We start from the raw sequence: 14,073 nt of genomic DNA on the forward strand, positions 1-14,073 counted from the left end.
TAAAATCTGTGAACAACTTGCAAACTTTTAGTACTAATCAAGACTGGTGTTGAAATGACAATATTCGATTAAAACAAATCCGCTGTGTAACCAAACTTTCATCATTTAAAATTTAATGCCATCAATGCTAAATTAATTTTAAAAATTATGTTTCAATAGTTAAACAAAAACTTATTTGTAGATGAACTGAACTATATCAATTCAGTAATTTGGTAAGTATAACGGGTCTACTACAAGAAAAACAAGACAACTTAGAGATCGAAAACTAAAACTTGAGGACTGAAAATTATCATTTGGAAAAATTTTTAAGATGAAAATTATTTTAATCAAAGTTATACCAATAATGATTGAAGTTATCGAATTATGTTTTTAATTATTTTTGTTAGTTATCAAATAGTAATTTATTCTCTCAATAAGTAGAGATTTTTTCTTGTTTAATTTACACATTTACTTAACGAATTAAAATTCACAAGTTAAACTTTTAGCAAAAATCATTTAGACATCAACTTTCTTTATGATATTTAATTATATTAAATTTGAAATATATATACAGTAAAAAGAGGAGATTAACTACCGAAAAAATTAGAAAATATTCATAAGTAAAAGCAATAGTTATAGGACAAGACAAAATCCATATCTTTTACCAAAATTCTTTTTTGAATTCACTGTTTAACTTGGATAAATAATTAATTTAAAATACTCAATATGTTTTAATTTGATAGTTTTTGAAAGTTTAAAGAAAAACATTAATAAAGTCAACTTGAAAATTAACACTTCAGTTTCTTTGTATTTAAACTAAAATAGTTTTTTTATAAAATCTCAACTATAAACCATAAAAAATCTACTTTCAAGTAACTACAAATAATAAATTGAGTGAAAAAATTAATAATTGTGACACCTAGTTCAGTTTTGCAGTTGCCATTTATATAATAAAGGTTTCTAAAACATTTACTAATTTATTTCTTAAAATTATTTAAACAAAATAAAATTTAAATTATATTTAAAAATTCATTAAAGTGTTTAAAACAAAAAACAACTTTTTCCCTTCAAACTTTAAAAATTTAAACCAGAAATTCTTCAGCAAATCATTCAACACGATTTCCCCACAAACAAGACACAGGTGGCCCTCGTAAAAAAAAATCCCCAGAAACGAAAGTTCTCAGGAGCTCTGGGGGCTGGGCTTGGGGTCGTTTTCTTGGTTCCAGCCCTTCAGTCCCTCCGGCAGCTCGGTGTCCTCCTCGATTGATCCGGTTCCCTCCACAAAGTCCTCGTAGGTGGACTTCTCCTTGTAAGGCCTCTCTCCAAGCACCTCCACCAGATCCTTCCTTTCCAGCTGCTCCTGCTCCAGCAGCCTTTCTGCCAGCTGTTGAAATTAAAATTTGGTTGAATTTTAAAATTAAAGAATAAGTTCGATTTAAATAGCAATTTTTTTTTAATAAAACTAAATTTAACTTTAAGCAGATTTTCAAATGTTATTAAAAGTTGCATGTATTACACAAGAAAACAAATATAGGAACTAATTTTAAAAACATCATATTTAGCAGAAATGTATTAATTTTGTAATAAATTCAAATGAAATTCAGTTTTTCATTACTTAAAGGGTAAACCGTGCGACTTTCAAAAATGCTATCCATACTAAAACTTATTTTATGATGTATTTATATCTATTTCAGCATCAAAGTAACTAACTTTCTCCACCAAGTGCTTATTGTCGTTTAAGACTTGAATGGTTCTCTCAGAAGCTTCAGACACGATTCTTCTGACCTGTAATGACAAATTTTAATTATTTGTTGACATTTAATTTATACAAAAAGAAATAATTCGAATAATTAAATACTAACTTTCATGAAAATCAGTTTATAAATTTTATTTACCAGAAAACATGAAATAACTAGCAGTAGAAAACGAATAATGTTAGTTATTTTGTAAGAAAAATAAGTGACAGTTTAACTCTTCTTAGTACAATCAAATTATAGGTAAATAACACTTATTAAACTTATCAAAATACAAATGAATCAAACTTCTTCGTCAATGAGCTGGGCGGTTGCTTCGCTGAAAGGTTTTTGCAGCTGGTTCTGATCGGAACTGTAGGAAATCTGACCGACTTTATCCGACATTCCGTACTGTGTCACCTTCAAGTAACATATCAAGCTTAATTCACATAAAACAGTTTGATTCAACGTTGTTTATCAACCAAAATTTTCTTTTAAGCGCAATACTGTATTCATAGTGAAAAATATTAGTTTTATATGTATTGTTTATAGAAATAGTTGGATTTTGATAACTTACATTCGAGCTACACAGCAAGGCAAAAAAGAAAAAAAGAACAACAATTTAAAAAAAAATTATTATAGAAACAGGGTAGCTAATTTTAAAAATTAAGACGAATTCTAGATTACACTTATAGAAATTTGTTTTTTATGATAATTTTGTAGAGGTAGCTGCGAGATGAAAGTTCAAAAAATATTTTATTTTCAGTACTGTAAAAACATAAATTAACAATGATGATGTCAGTCTAATTTCAATACATGAATATTAAAACTAGCATGAGTATGCAAAAAATTTAACTAATATAAGATTTGAAGTAACAAAGTAAAACAGAGTGAGTGACAACAAAGTGCTTATTTATTTAAATAACCTGAGCGTACGCGAGCTGGGTGACTTTCTGCAGGTCGTCTTGCGCGCCATTGGTCACTTTTTCAAAAAATATTTTCTCAGCACATCTTCCTCCCAACGTAGTGCACATTCTGTCCAATATCTGCATAAAAAATTAATAAAATTTTGCAAAAATGTTTCTTTATTTATAGAGTTTAAAAAATTATTATAAAACCACTAATCCAGGATCTTTCAAAAATTATACATTTTTTTAATAAAATGTTTTTACTTCATTTTTAAATCTTACTAATAAAACACAAAACCATACAATCTAAACAAATTTCCGTGCTTTTTGTAATTCCAATTCGCTCTTTTAAGCAAAACTACCTTTATTTATATTAACAACTATTTGAAAAAACAAACAAAACTTCATGAACCTGTTCGGTAGTGACTAGGAAGAGTTCCTTGGGCTGGTACATGGCGTAGCCCAGCCCCTTTCCCCTGGGAACTATGGAAACCTTCATCAACGGGTCGGCGTGTTCCAGGAACCAGCTGACCACCGCGTGGCCAGCCTCGTGGTAAGCCACCGTCTTCTTCTCTTCCGCCTGCAGCACCCGAGTCTTCTTCTCCAGCCCTGTTGAGATTTTCAACGTTTTATTTAGATGGTTGTGGGAAATTTAGAATATGTATATTAATAGTGTGCTGAGGTTGACACATGCATTCAAGCATTGTTGTTGAATTGTGCATAGATCAGATTTTTAAAACTAACTGTCGTAAAGGTGGAAATTAAAATAATAATAATCGCCCCAATTTATTGGATTAATAATTATCGCCATCTAACTTGTTAAATTACCCATTTACTTTTTCGCAGCCTTACAATTTAAAGCCACTTAATAGCCTAAATCATCCCTAAAAGGCCGATGCAAACATACGTAATGTGTAAAATAAAATAAAAAAGAAGGTTGTTAACTTCGTTTAGATGCAAGGCACAAAGAACTCTTCTCCAACGTTGTCGAGTTTTGTTTATATGCCAGATACAAAAAACTTGCAATATTTATTAAGAGTATTTTTGTTCTTATAACGTGCTATTAGTAATCAATAATTTTGTTTGTTTTTAAGGATGACTATGAAAAAATATAAGTTATATCAAAAAAAATTTAACTTGTGAAAACAAAGTTGATCCAATAAAATGCACAATTTAATCTATAAGACACTAATTAAAATGAAAACTAAATATGTTGTTAACTACCAGCAATAACACGATCGATTGCAGAGGCGAAATGTTTTTCTTCGATTGAGGTGGCGGCATCTCTGGCGGCAATGAGTGCAGCTTCATTGCACAGGTTGGCGACATCCGCACCTTTATAACGTGTTATTATGAAATGATAAGTATGATGTACCATTTGGTTATTACAAGGACAAAAACTAATTAATAACCTTAAAACAAAAGCTTAGATGCTTATCAAGTATTTTTATGGAATATTTAAAATACTTTTTTTCAAGAGTGTGTAAAATCATTATTTTTTAAACTGTAAAACAACATTACAATACAGCAAAGGTTATATTCTAGACAAAACATTAGACTTGTATCATTTCATACTATGCAACCAAGCAACAAAATTCTTCTTAAAACAACCAACCCGAGAAGCCGGGTGTCCTGGCCGCCATCTTCTTGGCCAGCGCCTCCTTGTCCAGGTCCGTCTTGAGGTTCTTCAGGTGGATCTTGTAGATGGAGGCGCGGCCCTTGATGTCGGGCAGGCCCACGTATATCTGCCTGTCGAACCTTCCCGGTCTCATCAGGGCCGGGTCCAGCACGTCGTTCCTGTTCGTTCCCGCCAAAACTACCACGTTGGTGCCGATTGTGTTGAAGCCTGTTGAGGATTGTTAGACGTATCAGAATTTTACAAATACTATTTTTTTAATTGTAATTTATTTTTTAAACGTTTTAAGTAAGTTTTAGATTTTCGTCAACACTATCATATTAAGACTTTAGTACATAATTAGCTAAACAAAAATGCAATGATAGTAGATTGTGATATTTGTATTTATAACATCAAAACTTAGTAAAAATTATTCCTAACATTGATTTTTAACCTAATCAAATTTTAATATGATAAATTAATATTTTTAAGTATTTTTTTAATAAAAAAAAAATTAAGTATTGTCACAATTTATTTATGATATTTTCATCAAACTACAAAATACCAAAAAAACAAAAGCACGCAATTGAGTTATATCTTTTTTTTTATTTCAACTAATTTTATTATTTTATAACTTAACCTAAAACTTACTTCAGTGTAATTAGTAATTTTACAACGACCAAACTGCTATTATTTTACCTATTTCTGAAGGGTTAAAACTTAATATTTTTTCAAGATAATTCTTACATTCTTTGATAAGAAAATCTTATCAACTTACCATCCATTTCAACGAGCAGCTGATTCAAGGTCTGATCGGATTCGGAGTTTCCTCCCATGGCGTTGCCCGATCTCTTCCTGCCTATGGCATCTATTTCATCGACGAACAAGATGCATGGGGCGTGCTTGCGCGCTTGCTCGAACATGTCTCGAACCTGCAATGAATGATTTGTGAGAATTAATAACCAGGTGTCACCCAAACATCCGTTACAATACAGATCTCACTCAAACAGATTATTCAGCAAAATATGCATATCGTAAGTATTTTTCCAAAACTTAGTAAAATTGCTGTACAACTTAAGAATGTTATTAAAATTATCTTTTTCAAGCAAGTTTTTGATAGTTATTTTTTAAGTTTTCATAACGATTCTGCTTTTGTTGTTAATGATAAAACTACTAGGTAAACTGCTATAAATGCTTTGGTAGTGTGGGTAAGTTTAAACTAGGTAATAACACTCAAGAAACTTTTGTTTGAAACAAAATTAAAAATCCTACCCATTAACAAATACTCGGTGCATAGTAAACAAAAAGTTCAAACCACAAAACGCTCTTAACAGCAACAATGTTGCTGTCATTTTTATGCTAAAAAAATCAATTGAGTTTATTAGAGCACATGTCTACCTACATTTTTCGTCAAAAATTAAATTCAAATACTCTATGCATAGTAAAAACAATAATACAAACAAAAAAAACAATCATGCTGTCATTTTTATGCTTAAAAGGAGTAAAAGTGTTATAATATTACTTTTTTTTTCAATTTTATGACGATTCTGATTTTTAAGCTAATGATAAAACTACTAAGTGAACTGCTATTAATGATTTAGTAGTGTATACAAGTTTAAACTAAGTTGTAAAAATCAAGAACATTGAATTTGAAAAAAAATAAAAAATTCCAACCATAAGCAATTATTCGGTGCATAGTTAAAACAATTAGGCAAAAAACAAGAAGCTCTGAATAGCACTTGCTGTTACTTTCATGCTTACAAAGATCACATATATAATAATAATATCGTTCAAACTCACCCTGGAAGCACCGACGCCGACGAACATTTCGTGGAACTCGCTCCCGTTGACGCTGATGAAGGGAACCGACGCCTCGCCGGCCGTCGCTTTCGCCAGCAACGTCTTGCCCGTGCCGGGTGGCCCCGATAGTATTGCTCCCTGAAACAACACAAGTATATATAATAGGCTAGTTGATAACAAGTTTTGAGTAAAACGCCAGCAAGCACCAAGTATATTAGGTTGGCTAGTTGATAATAAATGTTGAGCTTTGAGTAAAAAGGTGTTTTTAAGGCTTAAAAATCAAGTCGATTCTTAATTGAAGGTATGCGTGATGCAACATTCAATTCACAAAAACTTTCAATTAAATCAAATTTATTCGAATTAATATTTATTTAATTACTTTCTACTTAAAAAACTAACAAAAAACTAAACAAATTACTTAAAGTTTGGCCTTTAAGCAGCAAGAGTTGACTTTTAAATGTCAAGGTCATATCAATAACAACCGAGCAAAGTCATGGAAATGACGTTTTATTTATTGAACTATTAAAGATTTACATTTTAAAATATAATAAAAAATTTCAATAAAATTTTTTTTATTAACCTTTGTTTCATAAAAAAACTTTTAAAGTGTGCAAACTCGTTCACTGAAGAAAAACACTAACGAAAACTGATAAATATAAGATATAACATCTGAACTCGAGATGAAAAAAAAAAGTTTCAAAACATACCTTGGGTATCTTGGCTCCGAGCTCCTCGTACCTGGCGGGGTTCTTCAGAAAGTTGACGAACTCCAGTATCTCGATCTTGGCCTCCTCGCACCCGGCCACGTCGCGGAACCTGGTGCTGATGTCTCCCTTCTTGATCACCTTGGCGTGCGACTCCGTCTGCGCGAACGGGTTCAGCCCTGTTGCGTGATATTGTACGCTTGGTTAAAATGTCCTTGACAGAGAAACAAGTTCAAAGGCTAAGGTATTTAAATGGTTATTTGTAGTAGAAACTTTTCTTTGAAAAATTTTAAAAACTAACAATAGGTTTGTTTTTAGGGAAAAATATACAGGTTAATAAAAATGAGTGTTCGAATGAAAACATCGTTTACACATTCTAAGAACCGAAACGAGCAAAATTTCTAAACATAAACAACTTAAACGTATTAAAATCTAAAAATTAATAAATTCTAAAGCTCAATCACAAAACAAAACTCAACACGAACCTTTAAGCCCTCCGAGCGGACCGCCACCCCCCTTGTTCTTTCCCAATCCTCCGGGACCGCCGGGTCTGCCCAAACCACCCCTCGCCATCCTCGAAAACACGTAGAAGATGAGCCCCAGCCACAAAATGTCCGGGATCTTCTTCAGTATTTCCCTGTTGTGATTTTGTTTCATATGTAAGTACTGCTATAATAACGTTGAAAAATATGTTTAGTTGCATTGAAAGTATTTTGCTTTGCTTTTACTGTAAGCATGGAGCATTTCAAACCAAATTTAAACTAATTAATAATTTAGGTAATTAATGTACCTTATATAAAGTTCAAATAACCAAAAAGTATCTATTTAAACTTGAATCAAACTCAGAAAATGTGAGATTTTTATAAGTAAAGTATTGGTTAACAGCATTAATGATTTCCAAAAATCTAAATTGTAATATTTTAAATATAATGATGATATGATAACAAAACAATAGACTTGAATTCATCTGAATTCTAAATAGTCTAATTCAGTTTCAGAAAACGATATATTCAAAAATCGTTTAAAAAATAAACTTATAATTACGGGTTCAAAGTATGAGTATAAAAGATTGTTTTATAATATATCTTGTACACAACAATGTTAATTTATATACAATACATCAAAGTTGGCTAATATTTATTATTTAATGAATTCCACGATTTCAATAATTGTTTATGTAAGTTGAAAGCAGATTTTAGCAATAAGTCGTAAGTCCTTCAAGTATTAATATTCAAAAATCGTACTTGAACGCTGATTTTTTGGGCCCTTCGGCGAACACCCTGTTCGAGTATTCCAGACCCATTTGAGACTGGATGTTCTCCAAGTTCTGGTTCAGCGTGTCCAAATTCAACACTTGAAACGAAACCTGTGAAAAAAGCATGATTTTTCAAACTATAGAGAATGTTTTTTATCAAGTTAAAAGCTACCTAACTATTTCAAAGTGTTTTTGTGCTTTTACAGTAAAATCACGAATGGTGTCTCTCTTGTTATTGATATAAAAAAAGATACGAAACACATACATAAGGTATAAAATATTAATAATAATACATAACAAAAACAATACAGAATACTGCAACCGAGTATAACATATTAAAATTAATAAGTAAAAATGTATGAGTTTTATTAATAAGAACAATTAACAGTTTACTAAACTCTAAAATTTTACTTTGAATTTTCAAATTTTTATTTACTAACAAAACAAATTTATGATTTTCAACGTTGATAAATTTCTCCTAATCACTAATTTTGAAAGTTCCTAAGTACATAACAGACTTGATTGTAAATAAATTTGACATTTTGAACGTTCAAAGAAATAAGAAGTCTTTGTGAAATTTAACAAAGCAAAAAAAACTCACTAATTTATCAGGCATGCCAACAATTTTAGCAGTAGCAGAGTTGTTGTCAACAGTTATGGACTCAACCTGCAATGTTATAAAGTTGTTTACTACTTGATACTTTTATTTGTTGTTGTCTGAGTTTTTAAAGAAAACAAACTACGTATAAGTGTACTTGTTTCAACTTACAAATTGAAAACAAATAGCTTTACATTACTTTTAGGCAAAAAAGAAAAACTTTAAAGTTATTCCATTAAAAACCTGCTTTGTGAGAAGATACTTATTCACGAATTCTTTCCATGAGACCTCAGTATATTTTGAATTGTAAGTATCAATGTAATAAAGAACAGATGCTAGACCTAATCCAAGAAGTACCAAATTCGTAAAGGTAAAGTTCTATTGACAAATAAATTTAAAGCTGTTTTTATTTTTTAAGTAGTTGTTACTTTAAGTTAGTACTTACAAAAACTTAAAAATAACGTTATTAAGTTAACATTTAGAAATTATCAAAAGTTTTGTGGCAAAAACCAACGCTAAATATTTTTTTAAAGTACATACAGATACTTACGAAATTTTTTAATGACTTTTTCAATAAAACTTAATTAAATATTTTTGCTTTTAGCAGACTTTTTGTTTACTATATTAATAGATATAGTTCATGTTAATATTAAACAACAAAAATAGCTACATTCTAAGGTATAAGGAGTACAGACTTTTCTAAAGCAATATACCACAACAATAGTATAATTCATATTTGTTATCTAATCAGTATAGTGATTTAAAAAAATTAGTTAAAAATTTTTTAAGGTAAAACATAATTTATCTTAAGTAATTGAACATCAAAACTTCTTTTAATGTTGATAGTATTAATTTTTTTTAACATTTATTTAAATTTTAGAAGTTTTTAGTACATTTTAAAAACACTTATCAAAAAAAATATTAGGGCATTGGGGTGAATGACCTTTTTCAAAATTAGATCTTATTTTAATGAGTTTAAACTAAGCTACAAGTTTCTTTTTACATATTTTTTAAACTCAAAATAATTTTTGAGATATAGCGAGTCAGAGTCGAAGACTACAATAGGTTCCTTATGGGAGGAGCAAACTAAAACGGCAAATAAGTAGAAATCATTAAAAAATTATCTTCTCCTACAATTTTCGAGATAATTACCTCAATCTTTTAGGAAATGGTCCTTGCAATATTTAGAAAATACTGTCGAAAAAAAGTTTATAAAAATTAATAAAATAAAATTTTATGACATAAAAAAACAAAAAAAAACTGTTTATTGTGTGTTTTGTTTTTTTTTGTTCTGACAGAACTTTCTAAATATTCCAAGGAACATTTCCTGAAAGTTTGAGGTAATTATCTCGAAAAACGTAGGAGGATATATATTTTTGGTGGAATAGTCTTTTTCTGCCTTTTTAGTTTGCGCCTACTAAAAGGAACTTGTTTTAGTCTCCGACTTTGATCGGCTTTATCTCAAGAATTATTTAATATTTCTAAAATCCGTTAAAATAAACTTGTAGCTTACTTAAAACTCATTAAAATAAAATCAAGTTTTGAAAAAGGTCATTTACCTTTCCCCCTATGCCCTTAATCACTAAAAAATTTAGTGTTTTTGAAAAATGTTATGCTTTTAGTTTTAAAATAAACAATAATGTTTTTAACTTAAAAATTAAGCAGATGTGTACAAAAACTTTTTGTTTTTAAGTTTGTTGCGAAGCTAGGTTTTATCTTTGAAAACACTTTATAACTCTTAAAGGATTGTGAAAATTAGGAGAAGTAATTTTGAAAATAGTTGTAAGTAAGTAATTGTTAAGTAAGTTTTTTATGACTTCATCTTTAGAATAATTTAAAAATATTGAAATCTCAACTTTTATACTTGCGTAGTACTCTGAAATTACAAAACCAAAAACTATTTTAATTAAAGAGTTTAACAGATAAAGTTTTATATCAAATTATGAAAAATACTTTACATCATTTTTACTTTTAAACTTAAAACAATGCTTTCTGAAATTTACTTTAGGGTCAATTGGTCCGCCAGGCTTGAACTTCATCTGTTCAAACATTTTATTGACATCAAAATTTCCTAATGGTTGTGGTTGCTCATCTGAGCGGCTATTTGTATTTTCTTTTTTCTGCTCATCCTTGGATGAATTATTGTTTGAAGTTCTTTTTGCTAAGATTTAAAAAAAAAGTTATTAATATTATTAAAAGTTAATAAAATTGATTTTTGAAAAAACAAATATAAAATAGGTATCTAGTTTTTATAAACAGAGTTAAATTTAAAATACTGTGAGTTTTTGAAGCTAGTTGGTAAAAGTATTTATTTATTTATATTCTCAATCCAAAATATTAAGAAATACATATTAAATTTATAACAAATCACAAACTTAGTAAATATATTTACAGCTATCGGCTAATTTCTTTAAATTTGTGTCTATAATTGAAAACCTACAACTTTGTTTTAATCAAATAAATCAAATTAAAGGTGAATCTGTCTTAAGCTTTACCTTTGGGTGGAGCATCCTTAGAAAATTTTCCAAACCCTTTTGTATTTTTTAGTTTATTTTCTTGTAGTAGAACTGTACCACTGTGCAATAAGCGTTTATGGCTATGGTTGAAACTTCGTGAGTGTCTTGCCTAATAAAATATATATTTTTAATTCATAGTTAGATGGATAAGTAAAAGTCAAGTTATTAAATTAAACTAATTGTTTTTATTTAATTGGTGAATTTACAGATCACTTTGAGTTACTATAAATTATTTTGAGTTTTAGAAAAAATGCATAAAACTGCATATACAGTTCATACATGTTCTCAAAATATAGAATATTATCAATTTATTAATCTAATAATTGAAATAAATGATAATATTTGCCTGACTAAATTAAAACAAAAAATTGATGCTTTATTTTAAAAACACTTAAATCTTTAAACTTATTGAGAAAATTATATGCATAAAAAAACTATAGCTTATTTCTAATCTAAACAAATAAAATTGTACTTCTGGTAAAATTTTAATCCATTTTTCAAACAAACTGTAAAAGTAACTAACACATAAGACTGGGTGTAAGGAAGAAGCGATTCTTGCTATCTTGTTGATTCTTCTGAAAGCTTGAAGTGAACTGCAGTAGCACACTATTGACATTTTTAAGATTGTGGATTTAACTTAAAATTATTTCAATTTCCTTTGTGTTACAAGAATAAAAAATAGGTTTAAGTTATTTCTGTAAAATTTATTTTAGATTTGCATTATATCAATTTTTACAAGTAGAAACTGAACTACTATAAAAAATCTATGTCCAAGCATTAAAATATTAAACATACAAAAAAACTACTGCAGTTTTTCAGGGTTGCTAAAGGTTTTTTTGAAAATATTCAGGATTTTTAAATTTCTCACACATTTTTGAAAGTACAAGTTTATTGTCCATTTTTAGTATAAATTTAATTTTATGTTTAAAAAACTTTCTTAAATAATGTAAAAATATCAAGGATACTGTAATACTACTGAAATTGTGTTTTATAATAGATAAAATTGTAAATAATACAAAAAAAAAATGATATACTATACTATATTACTCTTACTTACTCAAAATTTTATCATTTTACATGTAAGTTAGGTTATTTTTACCTTTTTCGTGGTTTTAAATACATAATTCCAGATTTTTTCATTTTTTATTATTTTGATTTTTCTCAAATTAAAAGTTTTTCTATGTTTTATTTTGCCAAGTAGTCAAATTCTGGGATATTCAACATTTTTCCTTGATTTCAGGTTTTTTGGCAAGCCTGTTTTATACTTTTTTCTTAAAATTTTGTTTGGTTACGTATACAAATGATTAATAAAAATAATGGAGCAAATATTTAAATATAACTTTAAATGTTTTATAACGCTATGCCTTCAAAAATAATAGTTTTTTATTTACACATAATAACTATGGGTTCAGAATCTTTATTTAGCACATAAAGTTCTTAGGACCTCATTTATAATAACCAACAAAAAACAGTATAAATAGCTACAGTGTATGGAAGGTTTAATACAAACCTAATTTTTGTTTGTTATCCAAAAGTAAAAATCATGTAATGTTGATCAGCGCAAAAACAATATCAAACTAACCTAAGTCATAATGTCAGTGTCCTCAAAAAATTAACAAAAAATTGTAAATTTAAAAAAATTCAAACTTTATTGTTATAGAAAAAGTTTTTAAATTTTAAAAAAAATAATTGATTTAGGAGTCTTAAAAACTAGCCTGAGCTTTAAGAATAAAAATCACAAATTTAGCCAGACTTTCAAAAAAATTATAAACAAGTTTGAGTTAGCCTGAGTTATTAAATAAACTGAACAAATTCATACTCATCATTTTAGTAATGGCTACAATAGAAAAAAACTGAAATAAATGTACTATATTGTTGATTAGGGTCAAAAATAATTAAAAACTATGAGAAAATTTTAAAATAAGAAAATAATATACAATAACTTGATGTGTTTGCAAAATTAGTCTACTGAAAATTTTTATCTAAATAAGGTACTCTGAATAGTAACTGTATACCTTTAGCAAAAACTATATTTTATGTTTAACTTTAAATACTAAAATAAGATCTTTTTATCAATTTTAGGTACTTATTTTACTAAGAGACATACTTAAATTAGGTTTGTTTCATAAACATCAAGAACAACTCAATGCAGTAATCTTATAAACTTTAAAAATAAAACTTTTTTTATTTTCAACTAACTATTTAAATAATTAAATCTGCACAGAATTTTTTTTTACTAAATAATTTATGTTTAATTGTACGCAAAACTAGTGTTGTACTGTTTTAATATTTATATCACCAAACTTTAATTTGTCATGCAATAAGTACACATTTTAAGTTACAAAAACTATTTAAAAACTTCTTGCCAAATTGTCTGCTGATAACAAATTTTTATCAATGATTTACTCAAATTCTTACTACAAATACATAAATATATTATTTATCTTCTATACCAGCATTTTGTTGTTTTGTCTAAATTTAAACATAAAAAAAGTGGTTTTAAATTCCAGGTATTTCCATGAATATTGTTAGAACTTTTTAAAGATTCTAGATTTTTTCCTGCATTTGCTAAATTTTCTAATTTTCCAATCAAAATGGCTACCCTGTTTATCATATAAAATAGTTGTTCCTTATCTTGTTAACTTCTTTAATCTTTTAATATAAAAAGTTAACGATTTTAAGTTTTCAATGACTTTGATTAAAACTCCAGGTTTTTGTTTGCCAAAGTTCTAAATTTTATGATTCCAGGTGAAATAGTCACCCTACTTTTTTTACCATGCACATTTTTAAAGATGTTGAGAACAACTTTTTTTATTTTATACAAAGTAATACTTTAATTTTTAATTGCTATTGACTGTAAAAGTAAATGCATGTTTTATAGTTAATGTTTACATAAGTTTATGAAAAATACCTATGTTATATTCGCTGTTTGTTTCAAAAATTTAAAACTAGCCCAAATTTCTCA

The 14,073-nt window shown here is 28.1% G+C and overlaps 1 protein-coding gene across 1 annotated transcript; it reads right to left on the bottom strand.

Annotated features, from left to right (window-relative positions):
• Positions 1 to 533: 533 nt before the first annotated feature.
• LOC145844088 (mitochondrial inner membrane m-AAA protease component AFG3L2-like) lies at positions 534 to 11,799 on the bottom strand. The gene is made up of 17 exons (XM_082951435.1): positions 11,632 to 11,799; positions 11,088 to 11,217; positions 10,596 to 10,753; positions 8,836 to 8,970; positions 8,596 to 8,661; positions 7,984 to 8,105; positions 7,225 to 7,376; positions 6,743 to 6,918; positions 6,036 to 6,173; positions 5,014 to 5,167; positions 4,236 to 4,466; positions 3,845 to 3,955; positions 3,033 to 3,229; positions 2,639 to 2,758; positions 2,022 to 2,132; positions 1,690 to 1,764; positions 534 to 1,363 (listed from the first exon to the last, which is right to left on the bottom strand). The coding sequence occupies exons 1-17, from the start codon at positions 11,722 to 11,724 to the stop codon at positions 1,160 to 1,162; spliced, it is 2,373 nt and encodes a 790-aa protein (XP_082807561.1). The 5' UTR covers positions 11,725 to 11,799; the 3' UTR covers positions 534 to 1,159.
• Positions 11,800 to 14,073: the final 2,274 nt, after the last annotated feature.

Source organism: Thalia democratica, chromosome 9 (assembly GCF_965202585.1).
Source record: "Thalia democratica chromosome 9, ktThaDemo2.hap1.1, whole genome shotgun sequence".
Lineage (NCBI taxonomy): Eukaryota > Metazoa > Chordata > Thaliacea > Salpida > Salpidae > Thalia > Thalia democratica.